The sequence below is a fragment of the Mytilus galloprovincialis genome, chromosome 14 (genome assembly GCF_965363235.1).
Source record: "Mytilus galloprovincialis chromosome 14, xbMytGall1.hap1.1, whole genome shotgun sequence".
NCBI lineage: Eukaryota > Metazoa > Mollusca > Bivalvia > Mytilida > Mytilidae > Mytilus > Mytilus galloprovincialis.
Window position 1 is genome coordinate 17,915,423 of NC_134851.1, and position 19,632 is coordinate 17,935,054.

The following is a 19,632-nucleotide window of genomic DNA, read 5'->3' on the forward strand; positions in this document are numbered from 1 at the left end:
AACAAATGCATGAAAAGATACCAAGTTTGACTGCTCTAGAATAAAAAAAAAGGAGGCTTTTGTAATTTAATGGTTAAATACGTATATTTTGAACAAGACTTCAGCAGTTTTAAAGTTTGAACATTGATTTTAATTCGAAATATAAATGAGTCAAGCATTTCTATTGTCTAACAGCATGATGTGTTTTTTAATTTAATTTGAATAGATTTGATTGCAAGTTTTAAATATTACCTATTCTGTGAGAAAAGAAAACGGATTTTAATGTACGCAAAAATGAGCTTACCAACTTGCTCGCGTGGCAGGCGAAGAATTTTACTCTACTTTAGCATATTCAGAAAAGTTTCTCACAAGTGACTTTTTATCTATATTCCTTATCCGTTGATTATATTTTTGGGAGTTCCATCGTGCCGGGGAGTCATTTGAGCTATCTCCTATATCCAAATAACATTGACAAACCTGAAATTTTTGTAGCCAAACCATCTTACAATAACAACCATAATCTCTTATAAATTAGTTAGCCATTTTGAAAACGATAAGAAATTAAATTCGATCCACTTACCACAATTTTAACAAACTCGTTTGTTGGTTTTCGTCCAATAATACTATTTTTTAGCTGAAATTTACCACATTTTGTACGAAAGACAATTCATTACGCGTTACTTTCACGGGGTGTTTACTCTGATTAAAGCAATAAGACATTGTTCATATATGTGCTAAATATCTTCCATGTAATATTAATCGATGTGAAGAAAATAGCCATTTAAAACACGCCTCATCTCGTGCTGTTAATCGTTTTGTAGCTTACACTGTCAGGTCATTAGTAGTACAATTGCTACTAACTTCATTTCTATTTGTTGCTTGTTTTATGGTCGATTTGTATGTTTTGAATAGTCCAGTATGTTTGAAGATCGTTGATTTGTTGATTTGTTTTAGGAAATATTTTTTTGTTGGGTTTTATAACTTTAATTGTTTTTTGTTTAATTAATAGTTTTGTCATTTTTGTATGTATAATAAATGAAATTCTTTGGTTACGTTTCAGACCCGAAATATGGCACACATTCACATTCCTGATAAAATGTGATCATTTAACCCATAACGAAGAAGGAACGAAATACAATGTTCCATGTCAGGTTCTTCTACTGAATTGCTTGTACAAGGAATAAGCACAAATAAAACCTTTATCGTTGCTATGGGAGCACGGAAATATCATGTACATTTTAGCATATTGCCCTATGCTTCCGACATATAACACCTTCGTACTGATGATTACAATATATTGTACCACCATTATTGCTATATTACACTTACAGACACATCTGCAGTTTTTTTAAAGCTGAATCAAGTTATTGTTCGTCTGTTAAAGTGTTTCATATATAGAAAGTCGTCAAATTCCTGAATGGAAAAAGTTTACTTACAGTCGATGAGAAAAAAACAGGCGATTGATTGTTCACCATCGTTGTAGATAAACAGCTACTATTACACATGATGAAGTCATTTGTATAGCTTGCACTTCCATTGACCCTAAATCTGCTCAGGAGTAGTATTCAGATTTGAAGAATTATTTTGTACCCACGATGAAGTGGATACTCAAAGAGTTTGATGTGAAAGGAATCAAGAGAAGGATAAAGATAAAGACACTAGATACCGATGTTCTTATGCTTTCATTACTTCCCTTCCATGCAGCAAACGAACGAGATATGGTTTCAAACAGGCACTATAACTTGCTAAAAAGATTTGCGCTGCTGTATACCTGTCCACGAAATATGTAAAAGTCTCTAGTCTGACATCTGTAAAATTCTACCAGCTGCAAATGCCGTTACATAATGCGATACATCGTCATCCCTGTCTGGGATCGGTAAACGCACTACTTTTAAAGTATTAAAGGACTGATTTGTCAGACCTTTCGAATTGAATTGTGACACATGGGTTCAAATTAGCGATGGTCCGAGGTCCACGACCTTCCACTATTGCAATTGGACTTTCGTTTTGTCACTGATTTAGATGAATCTTTAGATGCAGCTCTTAATCTCTTTTTTAAGTTGTAGGATCTCAAGTCAAAACTCAAAACAGATCATAGTGACCTAAACAAATCATGGGTAAAATTGGCTACAATTAAAATGACTCATTTGTCAAACTTGCTCTGTGTTAATCTACTTTTAAACAAAATGTACGTGTAATAATGGCTTCACTCCAGACACAAGTTTGATGTCTTCCCATATAGCAACACTTCCCTAACATTCTTCTCTTTTCTCGATGGGAAAATAAGAATGACTTGTTACTTTCTATCCCGAAGGTCAGATGTCATAATAATTTTTGCAAGATTTAGTTTGTTCTTGTAAGGGCAAATCTGTGTTTTCAAAGGGTTGCATTTGTTTCGAAAAAAATTTATTATGTAAAGATTTATCCCCATGTCAGACGAATTACATATGTCAAAATGTAAAAACTCGTTTGGTTGAAGTAAGAAACATTGATGACGACGAAGATGATGATACATATAAAATTTCATGTACTGTTAGTACCTTATCAATCATTGTAAGCAAAGGAAAGACAATTAAGCAGTCCATAATATTTTCTAAACAACAAATAAAACATCAACTCAATTTTGAAATCGTGGAAAATATAGTAAAAATCTTTCTAGTGGGAAAAGATATGTAAGAAGAAGAAAAATCCTGCCATATGGTCTGTGACCTTGACGTGGTTGGTGGTCTTAAACTACAGAAGACCATAGAACGTGTTAGGTAATACTAGATTAGATCATCATTGTCTATTTGGGTTTTTTTCGAATATTTGCCATGCTATTGTCAGCTTGTCTTCAATTTATAAGTTTTTGTTTCTCACGCCTTTTTTGTTAGCAACTGTTTATAAAATACATCGGTGCTGTACATAACTCTCTCTACTATTATTATATTTTTGGAATACTTGTAAACATTATAGCAAATTGTTACTGATTTAGTCATCTGTATAGGCGGGATTTTCCCTGATTCTAATAGCAATTTGTTTTCATAACTTTAACCCCTCTTTTTCTCTGTTTGCAGTAATTTTTACTTCCGTAAAGCAAAGCTATACACAAAACTTTATATTCAACCAAGTTCGACGTTAATGAAACACAAGTTTCGACTCAAATCATTTATATATACTCTTTCACACCCAAGAACAGAAATTTGATATTTACCTAGAAATTGACGAACACCTTACAATCAAAAGACGTAAAAATCACATTTTGTTTTCGACAAATTATTAAGGTCAAGATCCAAAAAATATCTTAATGCAAATAAAGTGAATCTAAAGTCAAATTTGGCGATACAAATATAAAATAAGTTCTAAATGTAGATACAAAAGATATTTTTCTATAAATTAGTTGTTTTTATTTTGCTTACAACGCCTATATGTAGGAGAAACAAGCTATATAAATGAGATTATGCATTTTTCTGTAATTATTGCTTTACTTTATGACCCTGATTTAAAAAAAAAACGTGACCACGGCAGACAACGTTGACAAAAGTATTTCGATGAGGCTTGCTCTCCTCTTTCAAATGCTATAGAATATAGCCAAGTGTTATTCCTTTAAGGTAAATTGATCAAATTTGTTGATTGGGCATCCTACTATAAAAGCGTTATTACTAACATGTCAAAGGAATAGAGATACGAAAATATGTCATATTAAAAATATGCTTTTAAAGAAAAGCTTAAATAGTTGAAACCAGAAAGGACATTGTTTTATTGAAATAGTTGTTACATGTACATGACGGGTTATTGTTTTTAGGCTGAGTCAGAATTGTATTGTTTTTAAATTTCGACGCTATCAATCAAATTATATTTTGCAGAATTAACCACAATATTTTATTCATCAAATTGGGGATAAGAACATTTTGTAAAAAAAACCTAACATAAATCATTTTCTCCCTTGGATTAAATGGTCGTTCTAATATACGGAGATTGAAGCAATTTCATAATCAGAATTTACAGAAACCGAGCGAACTATATTGCACTGAAACCATGTTGATAGTAGTATACAGTCCCACTAGACCATTATCGCATCACCCTCACTGCGATCTAAAATAAATTCAGATCATTGTGAGCTCGCAATTTGAGCGACATGAACATGTTAATTTACGTTTCAATCACGTTGCTACTACGTCTATATCACGCTTCAACAACGATCCCGCTACGATTATACCACGCTCTAACAAAGCTTATTCTGCGACCTCACTACGATTATCACGATATTTCTACGGTCATCACGTCCTCACTACGACCATAACACGATGTATCCGATTGCAAAATGATCTTACAACGCATTTACTGCGATTTTAGCATAACCATACTACGATCATAACGCGATCCTATTACGCTCCCGGCAATAACGTCAACATCGTGTTCCATGTGAATACTGTTTCTCGGAAAACAAAGCAGTCATGCCACCAAAATCTATATAAGGGTTATGGTAGAGGCAAAGGAGATCTGATAGTAACGAATCTAGGCCTTATCCAGTGGAGATGTCGGATTGACCAATTCAACCCCAATCACAACTGCTTACTGCTCCATCAAGATCAAATGACGATGCTTAAGTGAACGATAGTAGGGATAACACAGATGTGTCAAGAATGATTGAGCCGTTGAAGATAAAGGACAAGAGGTTCAAATTATATATAGACAAACAAAATGTTGACATGACAATGGCAATGAGCATGATCGTAGTATGAACGTAAAAACAGCGTCATGAGAACGGCATGGGCGTACTTAAAACATACTATGGTCTTAAACAACGTGGTATAAACGTGGTATAGTTGTGGAAGCATGTTTGGGTCGCGTGATGGTCGTAGTGAGGACGTAGTTAAGTCGCTGTGAGATCGTAATCGGGGTCTCGCTACTCTGTCGCTACGATGGTACAGCAATCTTTGTCATCTTACCACGACCTTATTGCGATGTAACTACGTCTCTACTACGATCCGATTTCGCCACGACCGCACCACGATTGTTTTGAACATGTTCAAAGTTAGCCACGCTTATCACGATCATGAAGACCTCACCACGACTGTACTACGACCTTACTGCGATCTGCACGATAATTCTTGACATCCCAAAAAGAGGTCATGTTTAAATTAATTTCATTTAAGATCTATACCATGTAATTCAGACATTATTTCCCGAATTGTGTAGAGAGAATAAAAAACGCTCACAAAAGGCCAATAACACAGAACTTAACAGCTAAAGATAAGTATAAGGCCTTCAACAATGAGTAAAAGCAACAAAATAAAATGAAAAATAAAACATCCATAGTATAAGCTCTGATGTTCTTGTTAGATGGTCCTTCCTTTCTTAATTCTTTTTATTTTCTATACCATTTTTCAATATTCTTTATCTAATTTGCAAATTATTTAAATATCTTCATATGTTAACACCCAATATTTTTCTATTCTTGATTTATTTTTGCTCTTTATTTTGTACTATGCATCCATTATTTGATATTCGTTGAACCTCATAGACATGGTAACGTCTTATATGTCGCGGAATTTACCTACAACGAAAACAAAAAACAACAAAAGAATGCTTGTCCCTAGAACACCATGATCCACTCGCAGTTTCACATTTTCATGTTGAATGTCATTGTTTTTTAAATCTGGGTCTAAACCCTTATTTGGCCTACCAGTATATTCTAAAGAAGATTCATATCATAATGAACATGTGAATAATAACATGTGAATTAAGTTTCAAGTTCATGTGACCATAGTTTAACTGCCATGATATGAGACGAACGAACGGATAAACGGAAGTACGGACTGATGCCCTAACCGCAAAACACACTATCCATACATAAAAACAGAGAGGACTGCTTGCCATTAGCAACAAACGGCTATATATTGTTCGATATGATCAAGTGTTATGTGTAGTGTTTTGTGGAATGAAGTTTTTCTTTATTTAACCTTTTTAGTATATGTGCTCATATTTTTCATAAATACTTAATACAACGTGCTGTCTTATGTTGCTTACATGTATGATGGAGAAAACGAAAAACGTACGTTAGAAATACCGTTGTATTTCAATATGATATCTAGGCTATGCATAAATAATGCGAATAAATATAAATTTAATACCATCATATCAAATGTCGTAATTTTTTCTATAAATTTGAAGCCCACTACCTTTATTATCATGCAGGACTAAATTGATTTAGTCATAAGTGCATAATTTAAGTACTTTCGATTCCAATGCTTCAACATACATAGAATCTGACACGAATTAAGTATGCATTTCTGTAACTATAGAAAATGCAACTTTCCTTAGGAACTTCCTTTGCGGCTAAAACTGTGACACTTTTACTTTGAATTTTCGTGAAAAAAATATCCAAGAACGCAAAGTTGTAGCATTACTATTTTATTCAAAGGTCAAAACATAACGCTGTGCAGCATATTTTCAAAATGTATATGCCATGAACTTGTCAGAGTTTAAACTTATACTAAAATTATGTACAACCCCTACCTCAATTTTTGCTTACTTCATAATGAATTTTTCACCACAAAAGTATATATTTGTATACCGGTAACAGTCCCAAGATATGTCTCTTTGAGATGAAACATAGAGATCATGTCTGGGAACCAGTATGTGAATAAATCAAGTTATCTATGAATATTATATATCTCCCCAGGCGTGGTTTGAGAAACAGCTGTATTTACAAAGAGCAATTAAATTTGCAATTACTGTCGAATCATTGTTACTTGTGGAGTACCAATTATCGCGGGGAAAGGTGACCCATAAGTACTTATGATTATCGAAAGACAGTTTCATATAGTCTTTTATACAAATTAGGCAAGACATAAAATACATTATACACAAAAATACAATCTTTCCTCGATCACCTTGAATAGGTACCAACGAAAATTGACGAATCAACAGTACAAGCTGAAATTAAGTATTGTCTGCATGTATCGTGGTATAATACCCAGAAGTATTGTCTTGTGTCGTTGTATAAACGTGCATCTCTTTCCTATTTGGATCCAAATCCTCATAATTTTTGCCTTGTGTCGTGGTATAAACATGCATCTCCTTTCTATTTGGATCCAGATCGTCATAATCTTTTTCATGTGTCGTGGTATACACATGCATCTCCTTTCTTTTTGGATCCAAATCGTCATAATCTTTGGATTGTGTTGTGGTATACACATGCATCTCCTTTCTATTTGGATCCAAATCGTCATAATCTTTGTCTTGTGTCGTGGTATAAACATGCATCCCCTTTCTATTTGGATCCAGATCGTCATAATCTTTTTCGTGTGTCGTGGTATACACATGCATTTCCTTTCTATTTGGATCCAAATCGTCATAATCGTTGGATTGGGTCATGGCATAAACATGCATCTCCTTTCTATTTGGATCCAGATCGTCATAATCTTTTTCATGTGTCGTGGTATAAACATGCATCTCCTTTCTACTTGGATCCAAATGGTCATAATCTTTGGCTTGGGTCGTGGTATAAACACGCTTACGCATCTCCATTCTATTTGGATCCACATCGTCATAATCATTGTCTTTGGTCGTGGTATAAACACGCATCTCCATGCTATTTGGATCCACATCGTCATAATCTTTGTCTTGGGTCGTGGTATGCACATGTATCTCTTTTCTTGTTGGATTCAAATCGTCATCATCGTTGCCTTGTGTCATGTTATAAACATGCGTGTTCGAATCTTTCCTACAAAATCAAATAAGTGAGAAGATGTACATGTACTACAATCTTTTTGAATAATGGTTTGGACTGTGTTATGCTCTATTATTGATTGGTATGTGTATGATAAACGAACACAAAGGTTATTAGTCATACCTTGATCATGGACATGCTCGGTCAGGAACTTTCGAAAAATAAAAAATTGAAATTAAGAGTAACGAAAGATACCAGAGGGACATTCAAACTCAAACTTGTACGTCGAAAATAAACAGACAACGCCATGGCTAAAATAGAGAAACACCAATAGACGAACAATTAAAGTACACAAAACACAATAGAACACAAAAGACTGAACAACATCATGAACATGAACCGCTTCTCTTACGCGCGTATCTCTTCATAACTTTGATCCTGAGATATATTGATCTCAAGTTTATTTACATCACTGTATCGGAGATCAGGTTATTTAGGGGTTGGCTTCCTTCAGTTTTTAGTTTTCTATGTTGTGTGTATAATGGTGTTATTTGCCTTCTCGTCGTTCTTCGTCTTTTTGCCATGGTGTTGCCTGATTATCAACGATTTGTGCGTTTGGTATTATTTGATGCAACTGTCATACAATTGAGACGTTTAGTCAGCTATAAAACCGGGTTCGATCCCACCATTCTCTACATAAGACAATGCCTGTGCTAAGTCAGGACTATGCCAGTTGTTATCATGCATGCGTTTGAGTGTTTGTAGGGACTTTCCGTTTTTAATTTTTCTAGGAGTTCAGTATTTTTGTTATTTTACTTTTTGCCTTTTTTAAACATATACCGAACGTTCGATCTAAACAAGTTTTTATTAAATTAAAACTTACCTGTCGTGTTTCGAATGTTGAGGATTACCTGAAACAAAATTGTATACCTGCATTGCCATTTTTGTTTAGAAATAGTGGTAATCTTGATTTCTCATATGCGTTTTAAATTTTCCTTGGAGTTCGTTTTTTTATTTTGTTACTTTACTCCCATATGAACATTATGATTTGCATAACAATTATGTTCTTCTCGGGTAATCTAGACATTGAAAAAAATCAAAACAACACATTATGCTTTCATGCTTCCGAGGTGCTTACTTTGATTTATCGTAATCGGGAAAGCTCATAGCAGAATATTTAAAAGCCAATGATGTTTACGAACCGAAACAGTTTACCAGCTATATATAATAAAAAAGAACATAAAATAAATAGGTTGTCTTTATATACAGACATATATGTATTGTAATAGACTGTATGTTGCCCTTCCAATGTCTTTTGGTAATTCTCGTCGTTGATAATATCTCATTCTCGTATATTTTATAACACCCCTTTGTATTCATTAATATAACCTCTCACCTGAGTACTTTGTATTCTTCACATTTCTGCACTTAAAAATCAGAACTCTACAATTGAAAAATTTACAACTTCTGTATTAGTCTCATCAAATACGTTTTTCAGTTATTTTCGGTTATTTTTATATATATCAAGACTATTTATTTGGATGGCGGTGGAGGGGCATATGCATGATTAGTATTCCTGCTTTGCAAAGCGTGATAATATGATAACACAAATGAATAGTAGATTAATTAAACACATATCTATTGTGCATGTTTGATAACAATGACCACTGCCCTTTCCTCGATCTTGATATCTATATCATAAACGGGAAGCTTAATACAAAAATTTATGATAAAAGAGATGATTTTTCATTTCCTATTGTTAATTATCCATTTTTAGATGGTGACGTTCCCTTGTCACCATCTTATGGTGTTTATATATCTCAACTTGTACGATTCGCTCGTGTATGTAACAATGTATTAGATTTTAGCGAGAGAAATTTATGTATTACTGAAAAATTATTACACCAGGGTTTTCGATATCACAAACTGGTCAAAACATTTACTAAATTTTATCACCGGTATAAGGAAATAATTCGTAAATATAACTCAACATGCAGACATCTTATACGTTCAGGTATTTCACATCCAAAATTTTATGGAAATATTCTTTATAAAGCACAAAAATGTCAGTATTCTCCTCAGAAACTAACAAAACCTTTAAATAGACTTATTAAAAGGGGATATAGTTACGATACTGTTGTCAGGTCATTAAAGATTGCATATTTTGGCTTTAACATTGATTCACTGATAGGGTCTTTGCATCGGAACTAAACACATTTATTTCTAAAAAAACAGTTGTTGGCATGACACGGGTTATGTTCTTCTCATATATTTTATGATAGTATGATACTAAACCCCTAACGGGAGGGATTGTACCTGATATTCATATGATGAAGACATAATCTTTCAATCAGTTTAATTGAGGTCTGGAGCTGGCATGTCAGTTAACTGCTAGTAGTCTGTTGTTATTTATGTATTATTGTCATTTTATTTATTTTCTTTTGTTACATCTTTTGACATCAGACTCGGACTTCTCTTGAACTGAATTTTAATGTGCGTATTGTTATTCTTTTACTTTTCTACATTGGCTAGAGGTATAGGGGGAGGGTTGAGATCTCATAAACATGTTTAACCCCGCCGCAATTTTGCGCCTGTCCCAAGTCAGGAGCCTCTGGCCTTTGTTAGTCTTGTATGATTTTAAATTTTAGTTTCTTGTGTATAATTCGGAGTTTAGTATGACGTCCATTATCACTGTACTATTATGCATATTTTAGGGGCCAGCTGAAGGACACCTACGGGTGCGGGAATTCTCGCTACATTGAAGACCCATTGGTTGCCTTCGGCTGTTGTTTGCTCTATGGTCGGGTGGTTGTCGCTTTGACATATTCACCATTTCCTTTCTCAATTTTATTAAAGAAAAAAAGAATATTGTCTAACGTAAAGGCAAAGCCGTCATGTTCTGGATAACCATTATTGAATATAAACACCATTTATATGTTAAATCGAGTAGTCACATGCACAGTCCCGTGATCTTATCTCGATTATGATCTCACTGAGTAAACTATATCAATAAATTTAAAGATACAATACTTAGCACAACGGGTAACGCTAGTAGAATAAGAACAGTTACCCTTTTAAATCAACAGTATTCACAACCGGTTCGTGTGAGGTTTCTGTTGACCAATCTTTGTATTACGTTCAAGGTTTCTTTACTTTCTATGTTTTCGAGTTTTTTTCTTTGCAGACCTTTTGTGTTTAGTACTCTATTTTTTATTTATTTCTTTTTTATATATTTAAACAGATAGATCAAAGAAAGACATGTTCTTGGCAATTGTATACTTCTGTATGTTTCGAAAGGGCAATGTGAAAGTTGCGAAAATAAAGTGATTCAGAAAAATAGTAACTGCACTATATTTTTGTTCTCCCACCAAACCGGTGCATTTGCTTTTGATTTAAAAATAATTTTGCTGCGCAAAAAACAATATTTCGTATGCAACAAAACTGAAACCTTTCATATGCGCCAATATTACAGGTAAATACAGGTGAACAGTATCAAAAAAAATTTGACTTTTAATATAAAGACAGTTTTTGTTTGCATAATTAAACATTTTCCTCAAAAATCAGTCATCATAAAACCACAAGAGTTATGTTAAAACTTTGTTAAAATCCAGTTCTGTTATAAATCAAGTGATTCTAAGACATAAACCTAAGTTCTAAGCTCTTTACTCGAAAGTAAATGTATAAGTCTGTTCTGTCACATAACTTCTTAACGACGGTCCTCATGTGTTCATGTCTTGAAATTTCGCCTCGTATGTGCATATAATACCATATTTATTCAAAAGATAGTACTTTTGTCTGTCTCCTATCGTCGAACTGTAGTCTATATCAGTAGTTAATCTGCCTTTTCAAACTTATTTTTTTGTACACCTAAATGACTTGTCTCCATTTTTCAGAACATGTGAAAACCCTTATGTGGGTCATCACACATCACAGATTTAATTCCTCTGTGTGTCTCTGAATTGACAATGTCTATCTTGATAGCTCAAATTTGTAATCACTACACATAATTCTATACCTAAGTGACTCTCTCAGGTATCGTCGTATAATACCCAGAAGTATTGTCTTGTGTCGTGGTATACACGTGCATCTCTTTCCTATTTGGATCCAAATCGTCATAATCTTTTTCATGAGTCGTGGTATAAACATACATCTCCTTTCTATTTGGATCCAAATCGTCATACTCTTTGGCTTGGTTCGTGGTATAAACATGCATCTCCCTCCTATTTGGATCCAAATCGTCATAATCCTTTTCATGTGTCGTGGTATAAACATGCATCTCCATTCTATTTGGATCCAAATCGTCATAATCTTTGTCTTGTGTAGTGGTATAAACAGGCATTTCCTTTCTATTTGGATCCACATCTTCATAATCTTTGTCTTGTGTAGTGGTATAAACATGCATCTCCCTTCTATTTGGATCCAAATCGTCATAATCTTTTGCATGTGTCGTGGTACAAACATGCATCTCCTTTCTATTTGGATCCAAATCGTCATAATCTTTGGCTTGGTTCGTGGTATAAACACGCATATCCTTTCTTTTTGGATCCACGTCGTCATAATTTTTGTCTTGGGTCGTGGTATAAACACGCATCTCCATTCTATTTGGATCCACCACATCGTCATACTCTTTGGCTTGGTTCGTGGTAAAAACATGCATCTCCCTCCTATTTGGATCCAAATCGTCATAATCCTTTTCATGTGTCGTGGTATAAACATGCATCTCCATTCTATTTGGATCCAAATTGTCATAATCTTTGTCTTGTGTAGTGGTATAAACAGGCATTTCCTTTCTATTTGGATCCACATCTTCATAATCTTTGTCTTGTGTAGTGGTATAAACATGCATCTCCCTTCTATTTGGATCCAAATCGTCATAATCTTTTGCATGTGTCGTGGTACAAACATGCATCTCCTTTCTATTTGGATCCAAATCGTCATAATCTTTGGCTTGGTTCGTGGTATAAACACGCATATCCTTTCTTTTTGGATCCACGTCGTCATAATTTTTGTCTTGGGTCGTGGTATAAACACGCATCTCCATTCTATTTGGATCCACCACATCGTCATAATCTTTGTCTTGGGTCATGGTATGCACATGTATCCCTTTTCTTGTTGAATATAAATCGTCATCATCGTTGCCTTGTGTCGTGTTATAAACATGCGTGTTCGAATCTTTTCTACAAAATCAAAAAAGTGAGAAGATGTATATGTACTACAATCTTTTTGAATAATGCGGGTTTGGACTGTGTTTTGCTCTATTATTGATTGTTATGTGTATGTTAAACGAACTCAAATGTTATTAGTCATACCTTGTTCATGGACATGCTCGGTCAGGAACTTTCGAAAAATAAATTATTGGAATTAAGAGTAACGAAAGATACCAGAGGGACATTCAAACTCAAACTTGTACGTCGAAAATAAACAGACAACTCCATGGCTAAAATAGAGAAACACCAATAGACGAACAATTAAAATACACAAAACACAACAGAATACTAAAGACTGAGCAACATGAACCGCTTCTCTTACGCCCGTATCTCTTCATAGCTTGAATCCTGAGGTATATTGATCTCAAGTTTATTTACATCACTGTATCGGAGATCAGTCCCGGTTATTTAGGGGTTGGCCTTGTTCAGTTTTTAGTTTACTATGTTGTGTGTATAATGCTGTTATTTGTCATCTCGTCGTTTTTCGTATTTTTGCCATGGTGTTGCCTGATTATCAACGATTTGTGAGTTTGGTATTATTTGATGAAACTGTCATACAAGTGAGAGGTTTAGACAGCTATAAAACCAGGGTCAATCCCTCCATTATCTACATAAGACAATGCATTAAAAACTTACCTGTCTTGATTCGAATGTTGAGGATTACCTGAAACAAAATTGTATACCTGCATTACCATTTTCTTTTTTAGAAATAGTGGTAATCTTGGTTTCTCAAAGTCGTTTTACATTTTCCTTGAAGTTCGTTTTTGTTTGTTTTGTTATTTTACTTCCATATGAACATTATGATTAGCATAACAATTATGTTCTTCTCGGGTAATCTAGACATTGAAAAAAATCAAAACAACACATTATGCTTTCATGCTTCCGAGGTGCTTACTTGGATTTATCGTAATCGGGAAAGCTCATAGCAGAATATTTAAAAGCCAATGATGTTGTCTTTATATACAGACATATATGTATTGTAATAGACTGTATGTTGCCCTTCCAATGTCTTTTGGTTATTCTCGTCGTTGATAATATATCATTCTCGTATATTTTATAACACCCCTTTGTATTCATGAAAATAACCTCTCACCTGAGTAGTTTTTATTCTTCACATTCCTGCACTTAAAAATCAGAACACTACAATTGAAAAATTTACAACTTCTGTATTAGTCTCATCAAATACTTTTTTCATATATTTTCGCTTATTTTTATCAAGACTATTTATTTGGATGGCGGTGGAGGGGTGTATGCATGATTAGTATTCCTGCTTTGCAAAGCGTGATAATATGATAACACAAATAAATAGTAGATTATTTAAACAAATATCTATTGTGCATGTTTAAGAATATTGTTTAACGTACAGACAATGTCGTTATGTTCTGGATAACCATTATTAAATATAAATACCATTTATATGTTAAATCGAGTAGTCACATGCACAGTCCCGTGATCTTATCTCGATTATGATTTCACCGAGTAAAATATATCAATAAATTTAAAGTTACAATACTTAGCACGACGGATAACGCTAGTAGGATAAGAACAGTTACCCCTTTAAGTCAACAGTACTCACAACCGGTTCGTGTGTGGTTTCTGTTGAACAATCTTTGTAATATGTTCAGGGTTTCCTTATTTTCTATATTTTCGAGTCCTATTATGAACGTTTTTTTTCTTTGCAGATCTTTTGTGTTTAGTACTCTATTTGTTATTTATTTCTGTTTTCTGTATTTAAACAGATACGATAAAAGAAAGACATTTTCTTGGCAATTGTATTCTTCAGTATGTTTACGAAGGGCAATGTGAAAGTTGCAAAAAAAAAGTGATTGAGAAAAATTGTAACTGCACTACTACATTTTTGTTCTCCCACCAAACCGGTGCATTTGCTTTTGCGTTAAAAATAATTTTGTTGCGCAAAAAAACAATATTTCGTATGGAACAAAACTGAAAACTTTCATGTGCGCCAATTTTACAGGTAAATACAGGTGAACAGTATAACAAAATGACTTTTAAATTTGCATAATTAAACACTTTCCTCATAAATCAGTCATCATAAAACCTCAAGAGCTATGTTAAAACCCAGTTCTGTTATAAATCAAGTGATTATAAGACATAAACCTAAGTTCTAAGCACTTAACGCTATAGTAAATTTATAAGTCTGTTCTGTTACAAAACTTCTTAGCGACGGTCCTCATGTGTTCATGTCTTGAAATTTCGCCTCGTATGTTCATATAATACCATATTTATTCAAAAGATAGTACTTTTGTTTGTCTCTCATTGTCGAACTGTAGTCTATATCAGTAGTTAATCTGCCTTTTCAAACTTATTTTTTTTGTACACCTAAATGACTTGTCTCCATTTTTCAGAACATGTGAAAACCCTTATGTGGGTCATCACACATCACAGATTTAATTCCTCTGTTTGTCTCTGAATTGACTATCTTGATAGCTCAAATTTGTAATCACTACACATAATTCACCTAAGTGACTCTCAGTTTCGTATCAGAAAAGATAATGAACTCACTTAATTATCCAGGGGGACTACTGTAGACAAACTTTAAAGAGCAAATAATATTTAACCTTTTCGTTATATCTTACCCGTTTTACCTGTAAAATGGCGCAAATAAAATATAATCTTGGTGCGCAAAGGGATTTTTTTAAATGGCGCAAACGCAATGCGCCCCACCAAACCCTACAAAATAATACCACTCTTCTACCTAAGTTAATGGCAAGTGAAGGGATTTCAAGGTAAACCGTAACATATTTACATAACATAATTTACGAAATTCTGACCAAAAACAATATAAAAGGTGTACAACTGCATTAAATGGTAAAGATTCTGGTAAAGTTTCATTTAATTCTAATCTGGCGTTTAGGAAAAGAAACTGCATTAAATATAAATAAGATAATCCCTTAAAATCATTTAGACGAAGAAATTAAATCATGAGTGGAAAATTTCATCCGTTGTCATGCAGATACTGTTACCATCACAAGATAAATTCTGTCTAGTTTGATGCAAATATGATACTGAAAAGGGCACGGACAAGGACGGAAAGGCATACATCTGCAATACGCAATACCATCTTCAGAAATTGGTGTGCGTGGAGACAAGGGGACAGTAGATGGGTGGTATAACAACATAATGATAGACATACTTACATAACAACTAAAACCAAACAAAGGAATCCAGTACTTCCAATGGCAATTATAATTATCAGATTTTGTTGCGTCAGCGATTGAGAGAGGACTGAAATGATTTGAATAACGCATAAAATTGGAATCAAAGTTGGCATGCAATTTAATAATTCACTGTTATATTGCAAATACATACATATATACGTCCGGTAATTATTTTTAAGATAATCGAACGAGAAAATGAGGATTTAGGATTTGACAACCTATTAATTTTACATTTTGTGGTTTTTAGTCAATAATTTGGAAATTGTAGGCGATCTGAATTCATTCTTATTACCCCCACCACCACCACCACCACCACCACCACCACCAGCAAAATAAAAAATAAATAAAAACTGGCTCTCAAAAATCTGAATATCGTGTGAAAACATTTGTGAAACTTCACTAATCTGTTTGGTGTGTTAATTATTTTGCAAATGTCGGTAAAATTGCCTTTAAACCAGACACAAACAGAGAGCGTCTAATATTAATGCTAGAAAAATGTATAATTGGACTTTAAAAATAAATCAAAAATGCATTTCATGATTTCTTTACGGCACATTTGTTCGACTTAACTTGCTAGTAATTATCAACACAAATGATAACATATGTATGTATACGTTTCCCATACTTCTAAAAACTTAAAACAAGGAAATGTTTTACATTCGAATTGCTTATATTTTGTAATCAATATTAGTTTTTTATTTAGTTTATTTGATCATTACCTGAAACGTTTTCCTTATTTTTTATGGTGTCACATTTCTCTGTTGAAGTTCCGTAACCCAAACTATCATCGCTTCCAACTCTACATGTAACGGGGAGTTTAACATCACATGATTCAACTAAAGGTATCATTTGCCAGCCATTTTCAATGAAGGCCGCCACACAGAAGTCATTGCCAAAAGCTGTAATACAGTGAGTAATTTGATAAAAAAAAACAGTGTATATAGATACAAGTGGTATGAGTGCAAATCTCCATATGTTTCAGTAATAAAATCATGTGTTTTGTTTGAATCTATATCGTGAAGGAATTTATACAGTAAAGTCGTCCTCATATCTTTACTTACATTTCGTAAGTGGTAAAGCAAAGAACAAAATTTTTAAAGAAAAGACACTGTGTCAACTCTCCAATTGTAAACTTTTCCATTTTTATGTAGCAATATTTCAGCAACTCCCGTAAACATGGTACATATATATGGAGAATATATCTCCCAATTGATACGATATTTCAGAGCATGCAATAATTATCGAGATTTCCTAAACGGAGGTTACTGCTAACAAGGAAGATATAAAACCAAGATTTCCAATTGATGCAGTTGAAATCATTTATTCAAAATATTTACGATTGCCATCACGAATTGGTTATAGAATATCTGTCACAGATGATAAAGGATAGGTTCCAATTGTCGTAACCATAATATTTCATTAAAAATGAAGGATCTGCGTACTTTTGTCTTTTCGGAGTACCTTATATTTCTAAGGTTTCGGTTGGGGTTCACGTTATTCAGTAATTATTGTTCTATGTACTGCTGTTTGTGTGTTAGTTGTTTTATATGTTGTCCCATGTCATTGTCAGTTTGTTTTGAAGCACGAGTTTGAATATCCCTTTGGTATCGTTCGCCTCCTTTTTGTAATATACTTGAATTTTTCTATAGTATGGTCTACTGCTACAATATTGCTATTGAAGACAATTTCGATACAATGATAACAGTTAAAAAAACAGGATTAATTTGGCATCGAATGGCATATATTTAGCTGAAACTAAATCAAACAGTTTCGGATTGTCAAAAGATACATATAGTTTATATCTTTGGGTTTTTTTTATAAACACAATATTTTAGGCATTAATCTGCCCATAATATAAGATATGATTCCTCATAAAATAGACTAATTAAGAGTTGTTTTATTAATAGTCCAATGGTAATACATGTTTATTAGAAATTTGTCATACTTTATATTATATCTATTTTACCTTGTACAGGTGAATCACGAATCACAGAAACCCAGTATGTTCCATCTGGTAAGTTTAGTAAGTATTCATTCTTTGCATCCTTTACAGAACTGATCAACGCGTCTTGGTTTTGGCAAAATTGCACAGCTTGCTCAAAATTTCTTCTCACGGTAGGATAGACATTGAAAGTTCCATTTTCTGTCAAATATTGAATAAGAACTATTAAAATCTATGAAAATATTGACGATTCCCTGCATAGTCTGAAATTAAAATCAACCAAACTCATATAAATGATGGAATAAAAAAATCGGAGAAAAGCCCAGTACCATAGGCAAAGCTAAGCATGACGAAACGGCAAACGTAAGTCTAAAAACACTACAAACAAAACTAAATTGTTATCAATACGGACGCCACCAAAGACAGTTGATGATCACATGTGTTCTGGCATGGTGGGCATGTACACATTTTGTGATCGAGCGTACAGATAAGTAAAATGAGTACCCAGCAATCAAATTGTAAATACCCTATCATATTATCATGAAATTGTCAATTTTAGACTGTCACAGTTTTACAAATATCCTTTCAATGATCTTCCTCGATTTCCGTACAAAGGTTTGTCGCTCCATGCTATTTCCATGTTCTTGATTTTGACTACGCTCTGAATTGATCTGACATTTTGTGTTCGCGTTATTTTAACAGATTATTTTCTACAATAAAAATTAGTTTAGAAATATTTTTTAAAGGCACTTAACTTGTAGTGTCAAAACGATGTGAGATTTACTGCAAAATCTACAATTTACAGTTTCGATTGTCTATGCTTACACTAGTATTACAATGATTCAATTAAAAGATTGATCAAAAATTGTTCGGCATTTACTATTAACTATTAATTATACCAATAATTAAGCAATGATGGAATAAAAAAAAGAAAATGATACTAATTGCAGACGAAAAAGGTACAATTAGCGACCATGTTATGTTCTATGTAAAACTCTGAAGTAGATGAATGAATATCAATGAAAATAGTACGGAAAACAGGTACTTATTCATAAGTCATCATAAATAAGAGCTGATGACTGACAAACAATTATTATTTTAAATAAAATTGATACTGGAAATGGGTAATGTGTCATAGAGACAACAACCCGACCATAGATAAGACAACAACAGAAGGTCACCAACAGGTCTTCAATGTAGCGAGAAATTCCCGCACCCGGAGGCGTCCTTCCGCTGGCCCCTTAACAAATATATACTAGTTCAGTGATAATAAACGCCATATTAAACTCCAAATTGTACACAAGAAACTAAAATTAAAATTAATACAAGAATAACAAAGGCCAGAGGCTCCTGACTTGGGACAGGTGCAAACATGCGGCGGGGTTAAACATGTTCGTGAGATCTCAACCCTCCCCCTATACCTCTAGCCAATGTAGAAAAGTAAACGCATAACAATACGCACATTAAAATTCAATTCAAAAGAAGTCCGAGTATGATGTCAGAAGATATAACCAAAGAAAATAAACAAAATGACAATAATACATTTTTAACAACAGACTACTAGCAGTTAACTGACATGCCAGCTCCAGACTTCAATTACACTGATTGAAAAATTATGTCTTCATCATAACAATATCAGGCAAAATCCTTCCCGTTAGGGGTTTAGTA

General features: G+C 33.6%; 1 protein-coding gene across 1 annotated transcript; it reads right to left on the reverse strand.

Annotated features, from left to right (window-relative positions):
• Positions 1-6,775: 6,775 nt before the first annotated feature.
• LOC143058644 (uncharacterized) lies at positions 6,776-16,908 on the reverse strand. Its single transcript, XM_076232112.1, has 5 exons — positions 16,742-16,908; positions 16,002-16,089; positions 13,937-13,983; positions 8,520-8,547; positions 6,776-7,690 (listed from the first exon to the last, which is right to left on the reverse strand). The coding sequence occupies exons 1-5, from the start codon at positions 16,869-16,871 to the stop codon at positions 6,907-6,909; spliced, it is 1,077 nt and encodes a 358-aa protein (XP_076088227.1). The 5' UTR covers positions 16,872-16,908; the 3' UTR covers positions 6,776-6,906.
• Positions 16,909-19,632: the final 2,724 nt, after the last annotated feature.